A 24,664-nucleotide genomic window follows, 5' to 3' on the forward strand; every position below is an offset into this window, starting at 1 on the left:
GTCCGTTTTACTTTGCGGTTCGGGCTTAGCAGGAGAGGGTGGGGGAAACAAAAAGGGCTGAATAAGCGCTTTGGTATCCACAAAGACTGGTGTGCCATGGGCCGCAAAGGAGTGAAGAATGGAAGCAGTGAGCTAGATAAACTGGGGGCAAAGCACGAAACTGTCTGGATATTTTGGCGAAGCGTGCGCATAGGGGTAGGTGGACAAAGGGGTTCATTATTTGTGCGACTCGGTTCTCCGCGGCCTAAGTGCGCGGGTGCGCACGCCGTTCAGGCACACCGCGTGCAACCGCGGCCCCCGCGCGGCCCGACGTGCGTCCGGGGTCCCGGGTCCCGCTACGGCTTGGGGAAGTCGCTCCCGAGAAGGTCGGCGAGACGCAGGCGGCCGATCTTCTTCACCTCGTCCATGGCGGTGCTCAGCTCCTGCGCCCGCAGGCAGCGCAACCGGCGCGCCAGCTCCCGCGGCACCGCCTCCCGGTCGCTGAGGCGCGCGGCGAGCACGAAGGGGAAGCCGAAGCGCGCCTGGTACCGCGCGTTGAGCTCGGCCAGCCGGAGCCGCTCGGCCGCGCTCAGGTTCATCAGGCCCGCGCCGCTCTGCTCCCGCTGCGACTCGGGGGTGAGCGTGCCCCGCTGCAGCTCGGGGCCCGCCAGGTCCGGGTGGCAGCGCAGGATGCCCTCTTGGCCTGCGGAGAAGCACAGACAGGAGGCAGGAGCGCGTGACGGCGCCGCGTGCGGGCCCAGCCGGACCTCCTGCCCCGCCCCGAAGAGGGCTTCAGAGGGAAGCAGTGTCCCGGGCGGTGATGAGGGACAACAAGGGGGTGTCCTGGAGGCTCGGGGCGCCCCTCAAGCACGTCCCGAACCTTGCACCCCTCTGTCCCCACTTCATTAGGCCTCGGCCAGGACCCAGGGGCGGGGCGGGAAGTGGCAAGTTTGTCCTTTGAGACCTTGGGGTAAGAAGAGCGGAGGGAGAGGCCGCTGAGGCTCGGAATTTACGACTTGCTCGGGAGGGAGCAGGGACGCGATAAGGAGCCTGAGCATTTCGTATCTTTTCAAAGTCCTTTGCTCTCAGGGGGGCTTTGATGTCGAAGAGGGCCGGACACAAGGGCCTGAAGACTTCCTGCAAAAGCCATGGAATGGGTTTCTCTCTGTTCCAAAGGGGGGGGGGGGGCGGGGAGGGTCCATAGGGATAACATCCATGGGACTTGGCAAATAAATGCCCAGGCTTTTGTGACCCTAAGTGTGAGTTCTGGGCTTCTGGAATCAGGCAGCCAAAGAGCTTTGCAGATGATTAACTGCAAAGAAACCCATTTCCAGCCGAATTCTTCAGGCCCTTTGAACGAAAGTGGCTTTCCTCCTTCTAGGAAAATAGCACCCACTCACCATCCACCCTGTCTGAGGCTCATTTTCTTTCTCTGTCGATCTTAAAGCGATCTCAGAGCGTAAGGTTTCCTTAGAAGACAGCTTCCCATAATCTCCTAAAATTGGCAACCCCTGGTGTAATACCTGGGATTTTAAGTCCTAATCCAGGAGGTTTTCCTGAGCTCCGGCCAATCATTTTGCTTAGCTCTCTAAAGAGAGTTAGGATCCTTAGGGCTGGGCAAGATTTCAGATTTGGTAAGCAGGGAGCCCGATCTGTACAACTGGGGTAATGACACCTAACTTGCTGAGTATTGGCCAGGATTAGACACAACTCATATACCCAAACAGCGCCTAACGCTAGCAAACATTCAATAAATAGCCATATTATTTGTCCTAGTAAACTCAGTGCAACTGCGCTGGGTGCAGCTGGAAGCAACTGACCCTGGGGCTGGGGACAGGCAGGGGTCTCCACTGGAAAAGGGAATCATTAACCCCCTCCTTTATTTATGGCATAAATTTCCCTTGCTTAAATCTTACAGTTTCTGCCCGATTAAAGGATGACTGGGGTTGTGCTGTCTAATTTGTGCACCAGTGTCCTAAGACGCAGGGAGAACTGGGGGGAAACATCTGCATTGAAGAGAGGACTCAACAGAGGCTCAGAAAGGCTTAGGTGACCTGCCCAAGGTCACTTAGCCAGTGGCCGCCTGTGCCGCGATCCAGGGCTCCAAACCGCGGGCGTCTTGGGGCACTAGCTGCCCCTACAAGGTTAAGAGGAGTTCACAACGAGACGCATGTCACCAATAATCCCTACTCTGTACCGCCACCGCTTTAGAACCCCTCTCCTGGGCCCTGTCCCTCGGGCACTGCAAACCGGAATTGGTTGGTTCCCGCTTCCCGCGTGCAGCCGTGTCCGGGTGGTGAGAAAATGCAGGCGGTAAATTCCCTACCTGGGGAGCGGGGCCCAGCCCTGGGCCGGGAGGTGACTGTGCTGAGCCTCTTCCAGGGCCTCAGGCCGAGCTGCGCCGGAATCTGCTCCGCACCCACCCAGCCTGGGCCGCACCGGCGGCGGGCGGGGGGTCTGCGGGCGGCCGGGGGGGCGGGGCCTGGGAGCCGAGTCCTGGGCGGCCCCCGGGCCCGCCCCGCCCCCTCCCGGCTTACTCCGATTTTCAAAGTCGCCTGGAGGCGAGGGGACTGAGACCCCGGCTTCTCACCAGACTTCCCCCTCTCTCGGGCTTCCCTTCCTCCTGTTTTTTACTCTGCGGAGGCCCAGCTTGGAGGAAGCAGTTAGCGGTGGGAGGGTCCCGGGGAGGAGGGGAGGGTCGGTCCCCTTGCCGCCCCTGACAGCCCTCCCTCTCCCACGCGGGGCACAGCCGCCCCGCACCCCGCACCCGCCTCTCCCTTCTGGTCCTGGCATCTCGCTGCTGACTCCTCTGGTTGGTCTCCCCCCTTGAGAACATCACCGGGGGTTAATGTTTGCCTAGGGTTGAGCATGTGTTTCCCACTGGTTGCGGGAGAAGAGGAGGAAGAGGAAAGAAGGGAGGCCGAGAAAAGGGCAGAGCGAAGAGAAGAAGAGACCAGAAAAGAGGAACTGGAATTTACAGACACACACACACACACACCCTCAGCTGCAGATAAAAAGAAGAAGGTGTGGGGAGTCCAGCAGTGCAGGCGATGGTAGCTCCGAAGAAACAGAGTCTGACCCAAAGACTTCATCTTTATTGCCCCAAGCCACTGACCCCTTGGGTGTTGCCCAGGAAGCACTGACCCAGCCACACTGGCCTACGGCGCTGCATCACCAGATGTGCTCTTAAACCCCAGGAGGGGGCTGGAGACTGTGCCTGGGTGCCTCCCACCTCCCGGCCTCAGTCCTGGGGGCCTCCCACCTGGAATGCCCAAGCCCAGCCCGGTCAGTCAATGTCCTGTGGCTCACAGGGCCTCTCAGTGCTGCCTGTTCTTCAGTCATTCCTAAAACCTTAGACAGTTCTGCCTGTGCTGTTGGTATGCGACCTCTAGAGATGTAGGTGTGGACAAGCTTTTTTTCTTCCTGCAACTGCAAATCATGACTCTCTGCACCTAGAAGAGTTCCTGACATAGAGCTGACACTCCCTGTTTCAACAGAAGAACAGGCCAGACAGTCATGGCCACTGAAGAGCAGGCAGTTGGCCTTGAACCCCATTACAGTCCACTAGTGCCCCTACTAGTGTGTTCTTCCTCCAGGTACAATGGATCACCTGTCCTGTCTGTCAAAGACCAGCCTCTTCACTTGTGTCCTTGAAGCCAGCCCCTCCTTCCACCTCAAAGGCTACAATTCAGACATCAGTCCCCCCTGCCCCACTACCACCACCTTGGCTTCATGAACACACAAACATGCGCTGGAATCACTCATCCTGTAAACAAAATTAAAAGCGTCCCTTGATTCTCGGGTGTCCTCTAGTTCCTCTCTGGGCTCTGCTCCTTTATACAGCAAAACTCCTCAAAGGAATGGTCAACGCACCATCTCCACTTCCTCACCTCTCCTTCCAGGTTCACTCCATTAAGCTTCTAGCTTCACCCACCCACCAATCTGCACCCATCATGTCACAGATGACCTCTGGCTGGAGCCCAGTGACCAGTGCTCTGTCCTCTTGTCTTTCAACCTCTAAGTATGTCACATGGTTGACTCTCTCTCCTTGGAAGATTACCACACTTGCCTACTCTCATCACTGGTCCTTGCTCTGCCAGATCACTAACACTGAAGTACCCTAACTCAGTACTCACACCTCTTCCCTTCTGTATCCACACTGATGCCCTAAGGGTTCTCATCTAGTCCCATGACTTTAAATGCCATCGGTTCTTTCATGACACCCAGATCTAGTCTAGTCCATGGCTTTCCACTGAGTTCCTTTGTTACGGGCCAACAGAACACTCCATACTTCCACTTGGATGATTACTAGGCATTCCAGACTTCACAACTTCCCCTTCTCCATCCTGTCCTCTCAATTCTGAACTCTTCTTCATTGTAGAAAAGAGCACCATCACCTACTCAGTTGCTCAGACTAAAAGCATTGGAGGTAGTTTTAATTTCTCTACTTCTGACCTGCCTTCCCCCAAGAAACCCATCAAAAACATCGGATGGCTCTGACTCTAAAACCTATTCTGAGAATCCAGCCACATCTCTTCATCCCTCCTGCTCCAACCCTGGGCCACCCAGCCATCACCTCTCACTTCTCCTGCTGCCACAGTTCCACCACCCGAGCCCTCTTTCCTCATATCCCTCCACTCACCACCATTCTCCAAACACCTTGGTCTTTCTGTGCCCCACCCCGCCACCAAATGTCAAAAATCTCATGTTCCTTTTCCTAGGGTGGCGTCCTCTGAGATCTTTGATGGCTTCCTTCTCTTCTTTTGGTTTCACACTCAAATATCACTTCCTAAGAAAGACCTCTTTTATTACATATTTGCTACCATATTACAAAAAACACATTACATTCTACCAGTGTCTAGAATTGAAGTGATCCTACTTATGTTAATTCTGTCTCTGTTCCCTAGACCGTAAACTCACTGAGGGCAGGGACTCATCTTGTTCATGGCTCTATCCCGATGCCTGGGCCGATTCCTTGGGCACAGCAGGCACTCAGTAAGTGCTTACCGACTAACACATCACTCTTGGAAAGGAGTGTTATATATTCTTTGACCGAATGAACACATTTTAATAGCTTCATCTAAATACCTTATACCCTGTATTTAAGGAAATGTTTAGTATCCAACTGTATCATTCACTCAACAACTATGTCCTGAAATAAGTATTAAATAAGGAATTATGGCATTATTGCAATTCTGAAATGCCACAAAGAGATGCATGATTGTTATGACAATTTTATTGCTCTTTTATTTTTTATCACTAATCAGTACTGAATTGGGTTGTTATTGGGGTGTGTGTCTGTGTGTCTGTGTGTCTGTGTGTGTCTATGTGTGAACCTTCCTCCCTTTAGTATTCCCATTCCTCTGGCTTGGAAATCAGAAACTAGCTTGAAAGGGTTCTTTGCCAATTAGTGCTGGAGCTGAATATTAATCCTGGACTGCCACCTACTGGTTAATAATCATCATAGCGTCACCTAAATGGGTTGTCAACCTTGGTTTACTCTAGAAACAGGATGATCAGTTTTCTGTTAACGGCAGCAGAGTTTCTTGGATCATCTAAAATAAATCCTTGACCAGGTAGATCACTATATCCTGAACATCTCTTTAAGGTCCCTTTTAGTTTTAGGATTCAAAGACTCTGTTACACCCAGTGTTTTGCTGACTATCCAAGGAGCAAAGCTAGACTATGCAGTGAATCGTATTTTATTTGATTATTTAAAAATAAACAAACAACCATAGGATCTGGGACATAGAGAATTAATGTAAATTGAATAAATTAATGAATAAATAAATGAAACCCCCAGAAACTCTTTCTAGACTTTTTGATTCTCTGGAAAATCCTTCAAAAGGTATTGGGTTGACCATCAGGGTTTGAATCCTGTGTGTCCTTGATCAAGTTACTTAATCTCTCTGTGCCTCAATTTTATTATTTGTAAAATGGGGAGAGTAGTGATAATACTTGTTTTATAGAATTATTATGAAGATTAAATCAGTTAACAAACTTGAAGTGTCTGGAAAACTGTCTGAAACACACCAATAGCAAGGATTAAATACATTTTAGTGACTTATTTATTACTATTGCTAGCCCCACCCGTCTAATGCCATTAAGGTGATTAGATACAGGGCAAGGTGATAAGAGTCGGGCTGTGCTCCCAGCTGCCCGAGGCGAGTGTGGACACCAGCCTAGGGCTGAGAAGCAGGCTCCACCATCAGGGAGGGCCCTCGAATGAACTGTGTCCAGTGCAGCAGCTAACAACTGTCCAGGTGGCCCTAGCTCCCTCCAGGCACTTGGTCCCACTGAACTGCCACTGAAGTCCCTCTAGTTAAAATGTGTGGGGATGGGCTAATACCAGAATCTTTCAAAATCCTCTTAGGAACAATTTCATTCACTCGTTCAGCAGGCCTTTATCAAGTCCCAATTTCCTATCCACGGAGTGATGGGGATTCTGACACCGGCCACCATGCAGAGGCTCCCTGGTGTCTGAGCCCAGTGGTGGAGCTGAGGGTTGAGCTTTGGAGTGGTCCTGAGAAGTGGGTGAGTGTCAGCATGGCCCCTGAATTCCTGTCAGTCTGATTTTATCCCCCATCCTCCACTCTTCCTAGATGTGCCAGAAATGAATTAAAACGAGTTCCTTATTTGGGAGCCATTCCTCTGACAATCAGAAACCATGCCTGGTGTCAAAGACTGGGGCTGACAGGCAAGACTGGGGTCCTTACTGTGGAAGAGAGGAGACCACCCTCCTCTCTCCCGCCCGGGTCTCTGTGGAAGCCCCCCAGCAAGGCAGCCCTCTCCCTCGCCATCCCTTCAGCTGGCTGGAGGACAGCCCAGGGGGCAGCCTTGGCTGCTAACCTTTGGCCTCTGAACTCCTATGGGGCTGTGTGTCATTCTGAGTCACTTGGGGTTGGCCTGACCCTAACCTCACACCCCACACCCACAAGTGCCTCCTTTTCTCTCTGCACCCAAAGGATACCAGCCATTTCCCCCCTTTCTCCAGAGGGATTCCTTCAGGTTTTTGTCTTTGTCCCCCTCACTCCCCCAGGGGAGTGTTGACCCGAGTGGTGGACGTTCCTTAGCAGTCTGGTCCAAACCGGCTGTTTCTGGTAAAAATGTCAGCCCTTTGCTCTTTCCCCTGGGCTCCGGAGATACTCTGATACGGAGCTGTCTCCTCTCTTGCATCAGGACATTCCCAAAGTGAGCATGGGGCTGGGAGGGTGGGCCCCCCGCCTGACCTCTGGCCCCTGGGCCACTGTGCGGCCTGAGGAGACAGTGCCTGTTCCTGGGACCCCCCACCCCACCCCAGCGTTAATATTTAACAACCAGTTTAGCTGAGCCAAGAACCTTCTTTCACTCCGCTCCCGGCTTGACGCCACAAGCGCCGGGTTCTCACTTAAAAAGTCTGAGGAAACAGACCCGGGCCCCAAAAGTAACTAAATATGTGCACCAGTGATGAGCAATGAGGCTAAAATATCTAAAAATATCTTGATAACAAAAAAAGCAGACTCACTGATGTGGGAAACAAACGTGTGATTGCCAGAGGGGGGAAGGGCAGGCCGCGGTGGGGGAGGCAGGTACAGACTGCTGGGGCTGAGACGCGGGGATGTGTTGGACAACACGAGGAATATGGCCAATATTTTGTACTAACTGTAAGTGGAAAGTAACCTTTAAAATTGTATAAAGTTTTTTAAAATTTACAAACTAAAAAAAGAAGCCACCAGACCTTCCCCCACCAATCTGTATACTTTGATAAGTGCATCTGAAAGCCCTTGGTGGAGAATCTCGGTGTCTAATGCCAAAGCCTTACCTGACAGCGGGAGAGCATCAATAAAGGCAAAAAAGTGCTTCTCTAAATCTTCCAAGTTAGAGAATGGGCGCTGGGACCACACAGCGGCTGCGATCAGAGGACATCTCTCGATGACATTCCCAAACACATCCACAAATTCTCTGAAGTCCATGGAGTTGACCTTCTCAATGTCCATCGCTTGTGTCCCACGAGAGGCAGCAGGTCTTCGGTCCCCCACTGGGCGAGTGAGCAGCGCGGCTCTGCTCACTGGTTATATTTGCCGAACGCACAAGCTTGTCTTTTATGCAACACCAGCTTGGCATGTTTTAAATGCCTCTGGGAGAATCAGACCTGGAGTCCTTGTGCAATGAACAAACACAGGCTTAAGGTCTAATCTAGGGAGCGGAGACCTTGCAAAGGGGTAAACGTGTCCAAACTCTCCCCACCATCAAAGCCAGCAGAGGCCGTATTTCCCTCACAGCATTCAAGCCAGATATACTTTTGGTGCCATTAAGGGTTTAACATCTGTCATCCCAGGGAACGCTTCCTGGTAACCCAGCTGGGTCACAAGTCAACACACCTGACTTTCAATTTCCCATCTTGTTGCTGCTGTGCACAGGTAGTACTTTCAACCTTTCTCTGTATCTCCCATGCGGAACACAATAGGCACTTAATGAACACTCAGTCAACAAGATGCAGCATCTGGGGAATCCCTCTGCCCCACTCTCAGTCACTCAGACATCGCTGTGCTGTCTTCCTCCTGGACGTACCTGTCCCTGTCTGAAATCACCTTGCTCTTTGTGTTTACTTCTTTGCATACCCCTCTCAGCCATGGCAAATTCCACAAACCCAGAGACGGTGTGCCTTGTCTGCTTCCGTGTCCTGGGCGCCAAGAACCCTGCCCACAGTAGGCATGTGATAAACACCATGTAGTGAATTAGCTGATTTGATGACCACGTAGATTAAATTTCTCACCCTGACATCTTTGACATATACTCAAAACAGAAATACTGTGGAAGATCAAGTCAGAGAAAAGAAGGGGTCAAAATTTCAAAATAAAGAAAGATATTGCTATTTCCCTTTAGAACTGAAAATGCGAACATATCTCCAAAAGTCATGCTACTTCCAAACCTGCTTTCATCGGAATGAAAAGTTGGTAAGTGGGCAACCACATTAGCGTTAGTAAATTGGTCACGCTGGCCCCTGTGGTCTATGAGAGGTGACAGGCGACTATAGTGCCCATGAAAATCTACCAGCAGCCACAGATATCTGTTCTAACTCTGTCGCTGGCGTTTCTCAGCGCAGGCCTCGCGCTGACTGCCTGGGCCAAAGGATTACGACTGAAGAACCCACAGAGGCCTTGTCTCTTGAAAAGCAGTTGATAAAATTTGCTTTTCGAAGGGGTAAATCTGACCCCAGAAATACCACAATTATAGGCCATGTCTCTGAATATAAAGGAAGCTGTATATGTAAGATTAATACTTACATAGCGTATCCCTCACAGAGATATGTGGAAACACACTGGGTCCTGGGTGCAGTGTTGTGTGCACTTTCCGGCAAACAGCACAGTGTGGAGATCACAGGCCCGGGAGAATTATGACCCAGGCTCTGCCACCTGCCGTCTGACATTGGCTAGTTATTGAACTTTTCTGTGCCTCAGTTTCTCTGTCTGTACAATGGGGATAATAAGAGTATTTCCCTCATGGGATTTTTGCAAAGATTCAGTGCATTCATATATCAAAGTTTCATAGCACTGCAGAAATGTGGACTGACATAACATTTCCTGTGCACGATCTCTGCAAGGGACCAACCATGGAATTTTCTCTTTTCTTCTGCCACCTTTCCTGTCCCTGCAGGTTTCTCCACAGACTCAATTCATGGCCAATGTCCATGTCTTCCCTTCTCCCTCCACCAGCGCCCTCAGCCTGGGATCATTCTGACTGTGGGGATGGGAGGGTGCGGTCTGTCTAGCCCCCACCATCCATCTGTCCAGGCTCCCCAGCCTTGTTCCCACCCTGGTCCTGGGTTAGCAGATGGGCACAGCAGCTGAGGGAGAAGGGGTCCCGGCTCCACTGCTCTTTGCCCCCTCCCATTTTGTGTGACCCTTACCTCTTATTTCTGCACACGGAGGATCCCCCACCAATGGTCCTCTGGCCCGGACTTGGAGCCTGGCGGTTCTCAGGTCCTCTGAGAGCAGCTGAAAAGAGACAGACACCTGAAGTTGCAAGTGGAAACTCCTCTCATGGAAATGCTGATACGAGCGTTAGGAAGGGCCTGGCTGAGGACAGTGCTGAATTTCTGCCAGAGACTGGGAAGCTAACCTCCTTTTATTTTGTGTTACCTATTGCATAACAGTAGCCTACTAATTCCAAATCGCCTACTAAGGGCTGAACCTTCAAGACACAAAAGGTTAAGGTATTAAATAGTCATGGATATAGAAACAACATCCACCAAAAAAAATCCCCAAAACAAAAAAAAACCCTCCAAAAACAAAAGCGTAAAACACACCCAAATTCCTAAAATGGAACTTGGCAACCCTTGCGTGGGCTCTGTGTCTGCTGTTTGACTCTCTCCAGTCAAATCTATCAAAGGCATGGAAGACGGTCAGAGGTAAGGCAATTTTCATCTGAGCAAAAAGGTAAGTTATTGAACTGTCCACTGTAAATGGTGAATTGTCTGGAATATGAGTTATGTATCAATAAAGCTATTATTTTCAAGTTAATTTATACAGAGAGGTAACCTCATAATTTGCCTTTAACCATTCAAGATATGATTCTTCTGTTCTGATGGCTGAATAGATTATATTTGACATTATCATTTTTCTTGTAAGATAAGAGACTTCTAACAGTACTTAGAGAAAATTCTTAAATAGGCCCAGTCAAATTTTCATTGTTTTTTAGCTGAAACATTTCCAGCATCTGCTCCCTTCAACTAACTACAGCCCTTAATTTTGCATGAGCAGAGCTTGTGCAGAAATGTTTTCTCAGTAAAATACCAGAAAGGCAAATTGCTTTCCTATGTGCACACTGTAAATTCAAGGTGCATTGGGCGTTGGAACGCCTGTAATCTTGCTGTCACCAGGCTCCTTTCACTGGCTGAGGACTGAGACAAAGCAAGATGAATTTCTAGCAGAAGGAGCCCAGGGGGGCTGCTGCGGCCGGTGTGGCTGTGAGGAGGTGGCAGGCGTGGGTGACACGTCAAGCCTGCACTTAGTATCTCCACGTATCTAAGTAAGTGACTTAACCTTCTTAGGCTTAAGCCTTGGTTTCACTGTGTGTTGAATGCACAGAACCAGCTCCTACCTCGCAATGTGTTCAGTGCAGCAGTCCATGTAAATTCAGCACAGCTTTAGCACACAATGTGTTATCCATAAATAAGTATAATATAAAGAATTCTTCAAAGCGAACCTTGAAGACATTAGGCTAGCTGAAATATCCAGTTACACAAAGACATGTAGTGCATGATTTCACTTATATGAAGTAACCACATTCATAGAAGCAGAAAACGGGAGAGAGGGGGCTGCCGGGGGCTGGGGGAAGGGGGGATAGGGACTATTTAATGGGAACAGAGTTTCAGTTTGAGAAGATGAAAAAGTTCTGGAGATGGATGGCAGTGATGGTTGCACAACAGTGTGAATGTACTTAATGCCACTCAGCTGTACAATTCAAAATGGCTAAAATGGTAAATTTTACTTATGTATATTTTACCGCAAAAAAAAATCATCGAAGATTTTTCTGCCTCTTTAAGATAATTTAAAACTTAATATGTGTTGGATTTCCAGGAACTAAAAAGATGTGTTTTTTTAGGTGATAAGTGTTTCCTACTTTTTCTCTGTTGCTGGCGGTGATTGTAACACAGACAGTAACAAATGTGAACACCGATATGTCATTTATTTTTGACAAAAATGATAGTGGGCGCGGCAGGGGAGCGCAGACAAATCTGTTACTGAGATGATCCTTCGTGAAGAGCTGAGGGGAGAGAAGCACGATCAAGAAGAAAGACAAGTGAGGGCAGTGGGAGAAGGGCTGCCTCTGTGACGGGAGGTCACCCAGGCATCTGCTTGCCGCAAGCCCTCGCCGCGGGGTGTTTCTCTTACTCCCGGAAACAGTCTTCGTTTTCGGTACAGGAGGCCAGTCCAGGCTCAGAGAATTCAACAAAGAAGGTACTCCAAGAAAAATAAGTTCAAAAGTCAATTCCCTGTGCAAATGAACGCACGGCATCCAACAGAGTGGTGACTACCAGGTCCTGTGAAGGAATCTGGCATCGGGCTGCTGTCACTGTTGGGACTGTGTGAATAGTGCACAAGGAGTGCACAATCCCTACCACAGTTGGTGAATAAATGAAGTGAAGTTACCTGCATAGAGGCTGTTTTTCCATCTAATCAACACATTGGCCTTCCCTTCAATTCCGCTTCTTAAAATGTGCTTTCCCCAAGGCAGGGTGTGTCCTGGAGTCAGGCTGCCAGAAGGACAACAGCAGTCCCAGGGCGCCACCTGCTGGCAAGACCCCTGCAAGGGGCTGCCGCGGGGCTGTCCAGGCGGCGGCAGCAGCACTTCCCTGAGATCGGGGCAGGTGTGCTCTGACACGAGACAAAAATGTGTAGTGTGTCAGGGACACAATTTGACCCAAACTAAAACCAAATCTGGGATAAGGGCTGGGTTTAAAAGAGTCTAATTTCATTTTCCAACGCCATCCTTCCTAAGAAAATGTGGGCTTTTTTATATCATATTTGGTGTTTACAAAAGTTACGTTATTAAGGATAATACCATGAGGAACACCTGTGAACCCATGACCCCACCCAACCCCCGAAACTTCAAATGTCATTATGTGAAAATGAATTTTTTTTGGGGGGGTAATTGGATTTATTTATTTACTTATCTATTTTTAATGGAGGTCCTGGGGACTGAACTCAGGACCTCTTGTACGCTAACCATGCGCTCTGCCGCTGAGCTGTACCCTTCCCCCGATCATGAATAAACAGTGATAATTATATATTATATATATATATTACAGTTCCATAATTATATATATTAATATATATATTACAGTTCCATGTAATACCTTGAGTGAAATCTAGCATAATGTAGATTCTTTTTTTCTTTAAGAAATTAACCTCTGGAAGTCGATATGGTGTATGACACATTCTGGGGGTGTTTTGTTTTGTTTTGTTTGTTAATGGAGGTACTGGGGATTGAACCCAAGCCCTCCTGCATTCTAAGCACGTGCTCTACCACTAAGCTAAACCCTCCCCCAACACTTATTTTTATAAAGCTCCTGAACAAGAGAATATTCATTTTCAAGAAAATTAAATTGTTTGGTGCCTGTAATACTGCAGCAACCAGAGGGGTGCTCTACAGGTCAGTCCACGTACAAATGTATTTATTTGGCTCCATCCACAGTGAAGTCATGTTCAGAAAGTACGTGTGTCCTGACCACAATCACTGGGGCAGAAGGAAAAGGAGAACATGCCTGTAAACGTTAACTCACTTTTATTTTCCCCCCTGTGATCACCAACACATAAGCAGTTCAAGAGGGCTTCCCCAATGCCTGCCGCTCGACTCCCTCCTCAACTACTATCAAGATCGCAGAAGGTACAGAGGAGAATAAATCAGTGCAGCCCTCAAAGCTAGAAAGACCGTGGGATGATCAAAAATAGAGGACTTTCTGGAGAAGTTAGGGCAGCACGTGGGCGGCTCACAGGCCCAGCAGGAAGGCCAGTGACCCAGGCTTGGGCAAGAGGAGGGACCAAGGCAGCCCCAAGGACCCAGGAAGTTAGAGCTGCTGTCACTCCTGCCGGAGACGGTACGTGTGAATTATCAGCTCCAACTCCTTGTCCGTCCTTGTCTGATCCAGTGAAGCTACAAAGTTCCAGAACAAGGGGAAGTTTATTAACTTGGCTTGAGTCAAGGACCCGCCTTGGCTTCACGGCAAAGCCCCCTGACAGTCATCCCACCTCACTGCATACAACAGGGAGACGTAAGTCCTCGAATCACGGGGCTGTGACCAGTGAAACGGAGTGGGTAACTGGATGGCTAACAAAACCCTTGATCACTGCCACAGGGTCTTTGAAAATAGTAAGCACAATAAAACATCTAAAATGGAGCTACCATGTGCTCAGCAATCCCACACCTGGGTGTATAAACAGAAGAACTGAAAGCAGGGTCTTAGAGGTATTTACACTCCCATGGTGATAGCCGCATTATTCACAATAGCCAAGAGGTGGAAACAAACTAAATATCCACTGATGGACAACTAGATAAATAAAATGTGGTCTATCCATACCATGGAATACGGCTCAGCCTTCAAAAGGAAGTCCTGACACCTGCTACAACATGGGTGAACCTTGAGGACATCGTGCCACATGAAATAAACCAGTCACAAAAAGACAAACACTGTACGATCCCCCTTCTGTGAGGTGCCTAGTGTCATCCAATTCCTACAGACGGAAAAGATGGTTACCACAGGGTGAAGGGAGAGGGAAAGGGTGGGGGGGCCTCTGTTGAATGGGAACCAAGTTTCGTATTTTGCAAGATGAAAAAGTTCCGGAGGTCTGTTTCACAACAAAGCGACTACGCTTAACACTACTGAGCTGTACACTTAAAAGTGGTGAAGACGGTAAATTTTAGGTTACATGTTTTTTCCCCACCACTATTAAAAGTACAATAAATAAAATGATAGCAAATACAAGGATGGGAAAACTACAGCTGAAACTGTAACGGTAGCTCCTCAGAGAAGAATTTGGGGTTTGGGTGCCTAAAGGGGAAAGTTCACATATTACTACAAGTAAAAATATAAAATTACTTGAATTTTTAACATCACGCATATGGTATGCTTTGAGGAGGTAGAAAATTGACTGCTCAGACTTACTGTGTCCTGACTGTGCGCACAAAGGGAGTCAGGCATAGAATTCGGAGGAAATCAAAAAAAAAAAAAAAGAATTCAGAGGAAATCACACCTACTTTCAAAATCCAAGCCAGAGAAAGGATGTTTACGTTATGTGGTAGACTTGAAACTATATTGTAAATCAACTACTTCAATCTAAAAAAAAGAAAGGGCTTTTACTGAAGTTTACTTAAGAAGGTAAGTACTTAAAGTAGGTAGGTTCAATATTAAGAGCCAACGGGATGACCCAGGCAAAAAGCCCCCGCGAGGATTCAGAGGAGGACCTGTCACTCAGGGTGGGGCCGAGAGAGACGGGGGAGAAGATGGCACTCAGGTCTCGTCCTCTCGTCCCCAGCAAGGACTCAAGTATGGGGAGAAGGGAGCTGGCATCCCGGATAGAGGGTGAAGAAAAGAAAAACTGGACATGGGGCTGCCCAAGACATTCCCGCTGGACATGAGCAGTGGGTCTGGCTAAAGAGACCATGGAAAGCTGGGATGAGCAGTGGGTTTTAACTGGTGGACCCAGAGGCACTGAAAGCGCTCCAGCCGAGGCGCCGTACCTGCCAACCAGTGCGTTAGGAAGAAGAATTTGTCAGCGGCACAGAAAACTTCGGGGGTGGAGAGACTGGGAGAAGAGTTAGGCGAAAAAGGATGAGTGTGCTCTGAGTGTACAGCAGCTGGTCTAAAGCAAAGGATTAAAGCCAGAAAGTTATGGGCCAACGACAATATCACATTATACTCACCAGCTAGGCGTGGATCTAAGTGATTTATGTTTATCTAATCCAGTTGGTCTCCTGTACCCACGATTGGTTGAATCTGTGGATACGGAAGGCGCAAACACAGAGGGCCAGCTCTATGATCCCATTTTATGTAAAGGAGTTGAGCATCTGTGGATATTGGTATCTGAGGGGTGTCATGGAACCAGTCCCCCACGGATACTGAAAGACGACTGTATATGTATGTATGTGTAACGTACATATACTACATGTGTAATTCATCTAATTCTTACAACAATCTTGTAAGATAGATGCCATTATTATCCCATTTTCTGGAAGGGGAAACTGAGGCCTAGAGAGGTTGAGTTACCTGCTGAAGGTCCCACAGCTAAGAGGCGGTGGGAAGAGGACTGACTGGCTGAGAGCTCTTCTCTGCAATCACTACAGGGGAAGAGGGACAAGAAAAAGAAAGAAAGGCAGAACTTCACCAAGTTCCTCGCCAAGGGGATGAGGACAAATCCAAGTTTACAAGCTTGTGGGATGAAGGATGGTGAGCTTCAAAGGATGAAGGGTACAGAAGCAAAGCACCGCTTCAGGGAAGCCAGCTGAAGTCCGCATCAGCTGTTCCTCACTCAGTCTGGGGGCAGGAGTCACGGATCCACTCAAAAATCTGATGAAGGAATCAGCCTTCCTGCAAGAAGAAAAACACACAGGCACAAACGAAACATCTCACATGGTTTCAGAAGATTCGTGAACACCAGCTAAGTCTCACCCTCAATCTACTATGTAAACAATTCAATAATGAACATTTCTATAGTAGAAATTTTATTTCCATTCATAAAATATATCACTAAATAGCTGAAAAAGTTACATATTATTTTAAAACATAGAGTTAAAAAATCATATTTGCTTCTCCTTAGCAAAATGCTTTTGTCTTATGTATTTATAAGAATATAGTATACTTCAGGTACACAATTTTCACTCAAGCCAGCCTGAGAAGGCCTTTGGATGTAGGCAGATGCTCCAATAAAGCTCGTCTTGCCTTGTGCAAAGGATGACTGGATTTACAAAAGTCCCTTTGGAAACAAGAGTAAATACAGAGAGCTTCTAGAGAAAAGTCCAGCAAAGCAGCAGTTGGGAATATATTTTCATTTAGTGATGACATTAATCTTGTTCTGGTAACCTACAGCCTGTTTAAGGTAGGTGTGGGGGCAGGGAATGAAGTCCTTAGACTAAATCGTTTCTCTCTGAATCTTCGACGTGAGCCTGTGGAGAGGGTAGCCCGGCATCCACCTCTCTGCTGTAAGGCTGCCTGTTCTGGTAGATGGAAGCACGCTCGGAGACATGGCCATCCATGTTCTGATACATCTGCAAGTGGGAAAGAGACAGGACGCTGGTTACCGTCTGATTAAGACTTCCATGTCACGTGCCTACAGTGCAAATTACTACCTTTATTATGCTTTGATCTTAGAGGATAATCTACGTATTAATGGACAAAGCAAATCTGGTCCTTTTATTAATGGAGACACCAAGTCACAGTCAAAGATGTTATGTTATTATTGTTTCTTCTCTTAGATGTAAAATCTCAGTCTAGAACTCCTATGGCCAGGCAGAGAGAACATAAAAGACAAAGGCCACAGAAGGAGATCAGTTCTTCAGGCAATAAAAACAGCCGATTTCTTGGGCTTTTACTTGGGAGTTTAGTGACCTTCAAATTTTCGTCCAAAATGAGAACAGCTCTACTTTTTTTGGTCTCATTGTAAAGCTAATACACATTCATATAGATAATCTGAACACTATAGAAAGATATATAGAAAAAAGCTAAAATCGACATTAGAGGGAGCTTGCTATTCACACCCAGTTTGGTGTCAGCAGGCGCGGATGTAGATTCTGTTGTAGCACTTTGTTGTAAATTGCTAATATGTTACCTGTGTTACACCTCTTCACTGTTTACTAAACACGAACACATCTCATCTTTTCCTTGGCAACCCAGGGCTGCGCAGTACTGACGTACCATGATCAACCTTCTGACGAATTTAGGTGTGTAATATAAACTGAGAAGTGCGCACGTGACCTTGTCTATCTTTGGGATAAATGAGGGGGGCGGAATTGCTGGGTCAGAGATGCTGCACCTTGAATTGTGAATCGCATCGCCGGGCTGCCCTGCAGAGGGCCTTACTTCATCTGGGTCTGCCAGCACTCTTCTCTGGAGCCTTCCCAGGGCTCCAGGGCTCGAGATGTGGACCCACTTTTGAAATTCTCTTTCTTAAGTGAGTTCACTGATTCTTGCCATTTTGTCTTTTCTATTTCCATGAATTCTTTTTGTTTCTCTCTTTTCCACTTTATTGGATTGATCATGTTTTCTCTTTTTCCCTTTTACACCGAACCTGAGGTTATATATTCCTATGTACCAGGGGTTATACTTGCACTTTTAACACCCATTTCATTCTTTAAAAAAAACTGGGGGCGGGGCACTAACTTGGTTTGTGTATTTTTTATTGGAGGTCCTGGGTTCAACCCCCCAGGACCTGTGCATACTAAGCACGTGCTCTGCCACTGAGCTACACCCTCCCCCAACCCATTTTATTCTTGTGTTTATAACAGCGGTGTTGCTCCCACTGCAGAACTTCTGCAGAATCTCACCAGACCTCTTTGTACCCTTTTAGGAAAGCACTTTTCTCTAGTCTTTCAAAGAATCGTCTGTTGTGGGTCTTCCCACCTCATCTTTAACTGCTTTCATTGTCCCAGGGATTGTCCCTAATTCCTGGTCCACAGAGATCTCCTTCTTTCTTTCAAAGGGAAATATGGCCTCAGTCCTATTTTAAAGATGTATATATTTCCCATAATGTATAGGGGTTGATAGGAGAAGAGAGACGGCAGGACTCCAGGCCCCCTTCTGGAAGCAGGGCACACGCATGTCCGCCCCCGCCCCTTCCTCCCACTGCCAGCGCCTCCCTTACTCCTGCCTGCTCCTGTCTGCTGCTGTGGTCACCTCTTCACTGAGGTCCTTCCTTCCACTCTTTGCCTTTGTTTTCCCAGACTTAGTTTTATGCCTCCTTTCCTTCCTTCCATCCAAAAATATTTGCTTAGTACCTGCTTTATGCTAAGATGATGCTAGCAGCCAGGTATACGATGGTGAACAAGACACATGCGGCCCTCACCTACTTTCAGGCCGACGTTCATTCGTTTAGTGACCTGTTACTGTCTCCTGACTATGGGGTGACACCAGCTGATGTAAAGATGAGGACACATCATCCTTGCCCTCGTGAATCAAGTCTAGTGATGAGACAGACAGACTCTTAAAGCAGAACTATCACACAACATGACTTGAGTCCCATATAGAGTGATATATACAGTGTTGTGGGCATTCAGAAGAAGCAGCCTGAAATCTGACTGGGGAAGTTGGCGGGAGACTCTGGAGAGGAGGGAACATTGGGTCAGGCTCTTTCTTTATTATTGAGGTATAAATGACATACAACACTGTATTAGTTTCAAGTGTACATCACAGTGACCGGTATTTGTATAGACGGCAAAAGGGTCACCCCAATAAGTCCAGTAAACACCCGTCATCACACACAGTGATCTGGGTCTTTAAGACAAATATTGAAGCATGTCTGTCCATTCCAAAAGCCTCATTGTCTAAATAATGCCTTAGCGTGTTACTCAGTGATCTCTCTGCTCTCACTCCGTACCACTGGGGTTGGGTTAGACCCAAAGGGCTAACCCACATTTTCCAGATGTGTTTCCCTCCCTGTCCCACTTGCTCTCCAAGAGCCATTTTTCTTCCCTGGTCCATGATGAAGCAGAAACAGAGATTCTAGAAAAACCATTCAGGTGCACGCCAGTAAAGATGGGCCCAGGCATGCTGGCAAGGCCTGTTTTCCCATCCAAGGGACTGGATGCGACTGTGTTAGGAGATGCGAAGAGGGGAGACGCAGGAGGAGCAAGGCTCTGCCCACCGTGGGCGGAGCTGCCCCGCAAGGCTGTGCGGAACAAAGCCAAGGCCGCCCCGGCAGCCGTGGGCCCTGCACCCTGCTCACACCGGCTGTCCAGTCTCGCTTTCCTCCATGTCCCCCCACCAGCCTCTACTTCAGCCGCGACCCTTTGTTTTCTCTTCTACTTTCTCAACACTGAACCTTCGTTCACATTCCTCACCCAGCCTGGGACACCCTGGTGGCCCCCACTCCCCAGCAAGCAGCCCAAATCCTACTCACTCCTCACAGCTTGGCTCAAATGACACCTCTGTGGATCCGTGACCAACTGCCCAACAGATAAAAATGACTCATTCCTTGTGTCTCTAAATAGCTCTCCTCTCAGTTTATCTGACAGTGTCATCTGCTCAGTAGAGTCCCTGGGGGCTTTCCATCTTTCCTTTTTGACCTAATTCCCTGACAATAACTGAGTTTCCATATGTGATTTTTTTAAAAAAAAATCATGATAGGAGGAGAAGACACACACCGTCCATGCAGGTCTCTGGAGAGGCTACAGAATTGAAAACAGACTCTTCCTAATTTAGAAAAAGAGGACAGACAATCCATTTAAAGACTCAGATTCACATTTAACTAATGTTTATTAACTACTAAGTGCCCTCTGCCTGCTGCGTCTTTTTACTACATCGTCTTATTCACTCTGTACACATCCATGAAGGAAGATTTGTTAACCCCATATTTTAGAAAAGGAAACTGAGCCCCCAACCCCCCCCAGAAAGATTAAGTTGTTAGGTAGTTAGATAAGTGGGGGCACTGGGCAGACAGATGGAGGAGGGGGAGGATGGTCTGGAAGATGACCCGCCTCCAGCAAAAAGAGACTTTACTTCTAAATGAGTGTCAGCAAGAAACTGGTTAAACCTGACAGCTGCGACTGTGGGGCAGCAGAGAGGACTTAATGGACAGGACCCAGTGCTCTCTGTATTGTAATTAACACTGCGGTTTAGGCCCCCCTCCATGGGTTTTTCTGTGGACACCATAAGTAAGGACATGAGCAAAAGGGGCCAAACATGAGTAAGCACTCCAGGGACAAGAGCCGCCAATCAATCAAAAGCCCACCTCTCAGCGCGGGTGTGAGAGAAAGGGAGACAGAAGCCACTGCGTTGCCTCCCCCAGGGCCAGCCCGCCTCCTGTTCCTGGCGTACTTTTCCTTTTCTAAATAAATCTTTAAAATCTCTCGCTACAGAATGCACTGTCGCCTGACTGTAACTTACCTTTCGGATATCACAAACACTGGGGTCTTTACCTTTTGGGGTAACAAAGCAACCTAATTAACCCATATAAGAAGCAAAGATTTGAAGTGAGGTAGTGGGAGTTTCAGGCCCCATCCTTTGTTGGCTCCGTCTAGGGGATGGCTCCTGTCACTACATCAGGTGGTACCGATGCGGGACGAGTCAGCAAAGTCATTCCAAGTTCTCAAAGCTCAAAGATCGCCCAGCTTAGCAACCCATTTTACAGGTGAGAAAACTGAGGCCCAGAGCTGGTACTAGGTTCTCCAGGTCAGTGCTCTCTCCACTCCACCTTATGACATGATTGAGTTATACGACTATTCCGTACTAAAGCTTCATGTTGAATTCGGAAAGGTCAGTGGCTTCCGGAGGTTAGTGACTACATTTTATTTACTTGTCTAGTCCTCTGCACTGGTCACTGAAAAGCATTTAATTTCTTAATCAAAGGGGTGAAATCTTCAAGAAAAGCTTTTTTCCCCCCTTTTCACCTAAAACCACTTATCCATAACTATATCTAACCTTATACAGTTTTATTTTATTTTTCCCTGGGGATTCTTTTTAAATTGAAGTATAGACGATTTACCATGTTGGATTAATTTCTTCTGTACAGCACAGTGATTCAGTTACACATACATACATACATATTCCTTTTCATATTCTTTTTCATTATAGGCTATTATAAGGTATTGAGTATAGTTCGCTGTGCCTAACCCCATACAATTTTAAAGAGTAATCAAGACCAGCTGCGGTGAGAGACACAAGTTGGTAACTCTGGTCCTTAGGAAACCACAGGGAGTTTTCTGAGCTATTGCTCCTTCTAGGAATGTTTATAAGACACACCGTGCTACGTACCGCTTCTTCTGCGTCCGCCAGCTGACATCCTAAAAATGAAGTCAGGTTAGGGAAGGACGGCCGTTTCCTCGAGTCAAAAGCCCAGCAGGACTGCATTATAAAGTATCTGTAAAAACAACAGGACCAGGAGCAAGATAGGAAATGTGCAGGAAGCCAAATGGGTCACTTCCCACTTAGTGAATCTGTGGAGCTACGTATTTCTGGACGTTGTCTTGAGGCAAGTACTCTCCTCAATTTTGAACTCACATCAGAAAGGTCAAATCGATGATGCATTTTGAAAAATACAGTGTGGACCAGACGTCAGGAGAAGGGCCCTTCAAGGAAGGGAATTGAAACCCAGAAAAGGTTCAGTTTTGTTCAGAAATTCCCGAAACTAAAAGGAAGACTCTTTTCTTTTTGTAAGAGGAATTACGTGAACTCTGCACTAAGGAGTTTTACTGTTTTTCTCAGGGCTTTGGAACTAGACAGCCTGGACATTTCTGCTTTCAGAACTTCCAGTCTGATGTGAACTTACATTTCTTCCGTAGCATAAAACGGCTGATCCATCTTAAATCCACTCTGAATGAGTTTGTAGAAGTTGGCGTCAGCCGGGATACCAGGGTAAGGGTTGACACCTGAGAAAAACATGAGGCTGGCTGACCATCCACTCACTCTTCCTTTGTTTATTAGTCACTCAGTTAGTAGACACGGTTGTGGCTCCCTGGCCCAGCATTGTGGCGTCAGCAGAAGCCATGGTTCCTGCTTGAGAGCAGGACAGACTGACGGACAGCAGCAAATAAAAATAAAGGGCTCATGTTGCCACAGAAGTAAGACCAGGGGACTCTGGGAGGTGGCGTTTCCGCCACTCTTTGACTCAGGAGTGGGGGAGGGAGCAGAGAGAGCCGAAGCCCAGGGCAGGCGGGCAGCAAGGTGCAGAACTTACCAAGCGAGAATATTTCCCAGAGTAATATTCCGTATGACCAGACGTCACTCTTAATTGTGTAGATCCCCTCAAATAAGCTTTCGGGGGCCATCCACTTTACAGGCAGACGGGCCTGTGTACAACCCAAGAGGAGATCGATGGTGAGTTTTCCACGCACAGACAGTCCTTTTCTCCCGTTGGCTGGTGGTAACGTTTACTATCTCCCTAAGGCCACTCTTAGTAATATGGAGAAAATCATATTCCTCAAGGGGATGTTTTTCACCTTCAAATTAACCTTCTAACATAGCGGCCTTAAACAAACCAACCAATCATATTTCTTTAAAACGCAAACTTGTTGGGGAGCGTATAGCTCAGTGGCAGAGCGCGTGCTTAGCATGCACAAGGTCCTGGGTTCAATCCCCGGTCCCTCTATATAAGAAAATAAATTTAAAAAAGAATAAATAAACCTAATTCCCCACCCCCCCAAAGCCATGACAAAACACAAAATGACAGGATAAACAAGGTAAGAAACAGCAGCCTCACGTTGCCCCTGATCACGTAGTTGGAATCACTCATAATGTCCCGAGCCAGCCCGAAGTCACCGATCTTCACTACTTTCCCGTGGGTCACGAGGACATTCCTGGCGGCCAGGTCTCTGTGAACACACTGGAAAGAACAGAGCGGAAGTGCTGTTTACCACAACGTGCATAACCCTGGACCGTGATCTTCCTTGTAGCTTCCAGCTCAGTAGGCGTTCCGCATGACGGAGCTGTAGTTCATCAAGGTTTCTTATCTTTACTGGGCTACGAATCGTCCTCACCATGCGGGACAAGTGTGTGGACGACTCTTCAGCCCTTGCAGCTGCAGCCACGTGTGCTGCTTACAGAACATTCCCAGAGGCCGAGGGGGCTGGGTCCTGAGAAAGGGGGTCACACCTGGCCAGGTGCCATATCCTACTGTTGGTAAGAGACACGGCCCAGGCCCTCAGCTGGGTTCCCGGAGGGGCTTTCAGAGCACTCTCCTGGTGAGAGTGGAGACAGGAATGTCTTTTCTGACCAGGGAATAAAGCTCTGGCAATAAAATGGCATAATATTTAAAAAAAAAATTGGGGAAAAGACTAGAAGTTTGGGAAGGTTGACTAACGAGGAATTGGAAGCAGACTCTGAATTGAGAGATGACATGACTTTAATTCGAGTGGTCTGGCAAGAAAATTAACTCCACGAAGGAATGTTACTGAATGCCAAGTTCCTGTGCCCGACGTACCATGAGGCCAAACAAAGCGAAACATCAGAGTTTGGAACAGGGAGAGGTTTACTGCAGGGCCGAGCAAGAAGGACGGGTGGCTCAGCCCAAAAGAACCGCCGAACTCCCCAAAGGGTTTCAGCTGAGCATTTTGAAAGGCCAGCTGAGGGCGGGGCGCCCCAGGGTCCGTGCCCAGCGGAGCACGGTTCTCTGATTGGTTGATGTGATCAGTCCTCAGGCGCCAGAAGGCCTGGGGTCTACAGGCTCATGACCATCACGTAGTTAATTTCTTCCATTTGGTGGTGGTTTTTAGCATCTGAAACACTCAGGAAATATGTGTGAGATACTATTATCTGGGTGCTTCAGGGAGGAGCTACCACAGAGGTCATGGGGGAGGAGGTCTGTCCCAGGAAGACCACATGGGCTCCTGCTCGGTTACAGGAAGAGTTCAAAAGAACAGGGCACTGGGAGCAAAGGTCCAAAGGGCTCTCTTCAGTCTTTAAGAAATGAAAGCCAAAGCCACGAAGACCAGAATCCCTCCGGCTCGCCCCTCCCCACCCCGTCCTCCGAGTGTCATCCAGGTCCATTCCTGACTTTGCCCGCAGCCTGCCTTCGGCTGCCAGGCTGAGCCCCGTAGTGACCTGCAGGGACGTGACCCGGACCCTCGGTGCACCTGGTCCCGCCTGGCAGCTCCTCCCTTTGCAGATCCTCCCTTCCGTGGCCTCTGCGCGGCACCCTCACCCCCATGGCCGCGTCCTCTCAGCCCACGGCCTCCCTGAGCCGCTGCCTCCAAACCCAGGGATGCCACCCCCGTCACCCAGACCTCTGTCTCCAGCCCGAATGCCCCCCTCCAGCTCCGGGCAGGAACGTCCAAGGATCTGCTGGCCTCAGCTCCCCTGTGTTGCCTGAACCTGACATTTAACACGTTTAACTCCTGACCTTTCTCAGTGGACTTCCTCCTGGTTCCAGGTCCCCTACCCTAGCCCGTGTTCCCTGCTGGGCGTCCTTTTCCTTCAGAAACCTCCTTGGGCCCAGGACGAACTCTTCCCGAAAGCCTTTCTGCACCACCGCCTGTCTGCTAGGCCTGCTGGGCCTGG

General features: G+C 48.3%; 2 protein-coding genes across 3 annotated transcripts in view; both read right to left on the bottom strand.

Annotated features, from left to right (window-relative positions):
• URAD (ureidoimidazoline (2-oxo-4-hydroxy-4-carboxy-5-) decarboxylase) lies at window positions 1-12,466 on the bottom strand. The gene is made up of 4 exons (XM_072937356.1): window positions 12,114-12,466; window positions 9,869-9,956; window positions 7,781-8,118; window positions 1-682 (listed from the first exon to the last, which is right to left on the bottom strand). The coding sequence occupies exons 3-4, from the start codon at window positions 7,953-7,955 to the stop codon at window positions 336-338; spliced, it is 522 nt and encodes a 173-aa protein (XP_072793457.1). The 5' UTR covers window positions 7,956-8,118; window positions 9,869-9,956; window positions 12,114-12,466; the 3' UTR covers window positions 1-335.
• A 3,455-nt stretch (window positions 12,467-15,921) lies between these two features.
• Window positions 15,922-24,664, bottom strand: part of FLT3 (fms related receptor tyrosine kinase 3) — a 61,164-nt gene continuing 52,421 nt past the window's right edge. The window contains exons 20-25 of one of the 2 annotated variants that reach the window (XM_072937359.1): window positions 22,869-22,991; window positions 22,347-22,458; window positions 21,939-22,038; window positions 21,425-21,530; window positions 16,545-16,725; window positions 15,922-16,048 (exon numbers count right to left, since the gene is read on the bottom strand). In XM_072937359.1, coding sequence (XP_072793460.1) covers window positions 16,585-16,725; window positions 21,425-21,530; window positions 21,939-22,038; window positions 22,347-22,458; window positions 22,869-22,991 — 582 coding nt within the window. In that variant the 3' untranslated portion in view covers window positions 15,922-16,048; window positions 16,545-16,584. Of the gene's footprint in view, window positions 16,049-16,235; window positions 16,726-21,424; window positions 21,531-21,938; window positions 22,039-22,346; window positions 22,459-22,868; window positions 22,992-24,664 lie in introns of those variants that run through there. The other variant, XM_072937358.1, reaches the window with a different exon arrangement.

This window comes from Vicugna pacos, chromosome 14 (genome assembly GCF_048564905.1).
Source record: "Vicugna pacos chromosome 14, VicPac4, whole genome shotgun sequence".
Lineage (NCBI taxonomy): Eukaryota > Metazoa > Chordata > Mammalia > Artiodactyla > Camelidae > Vicugna > Vicugna pacos.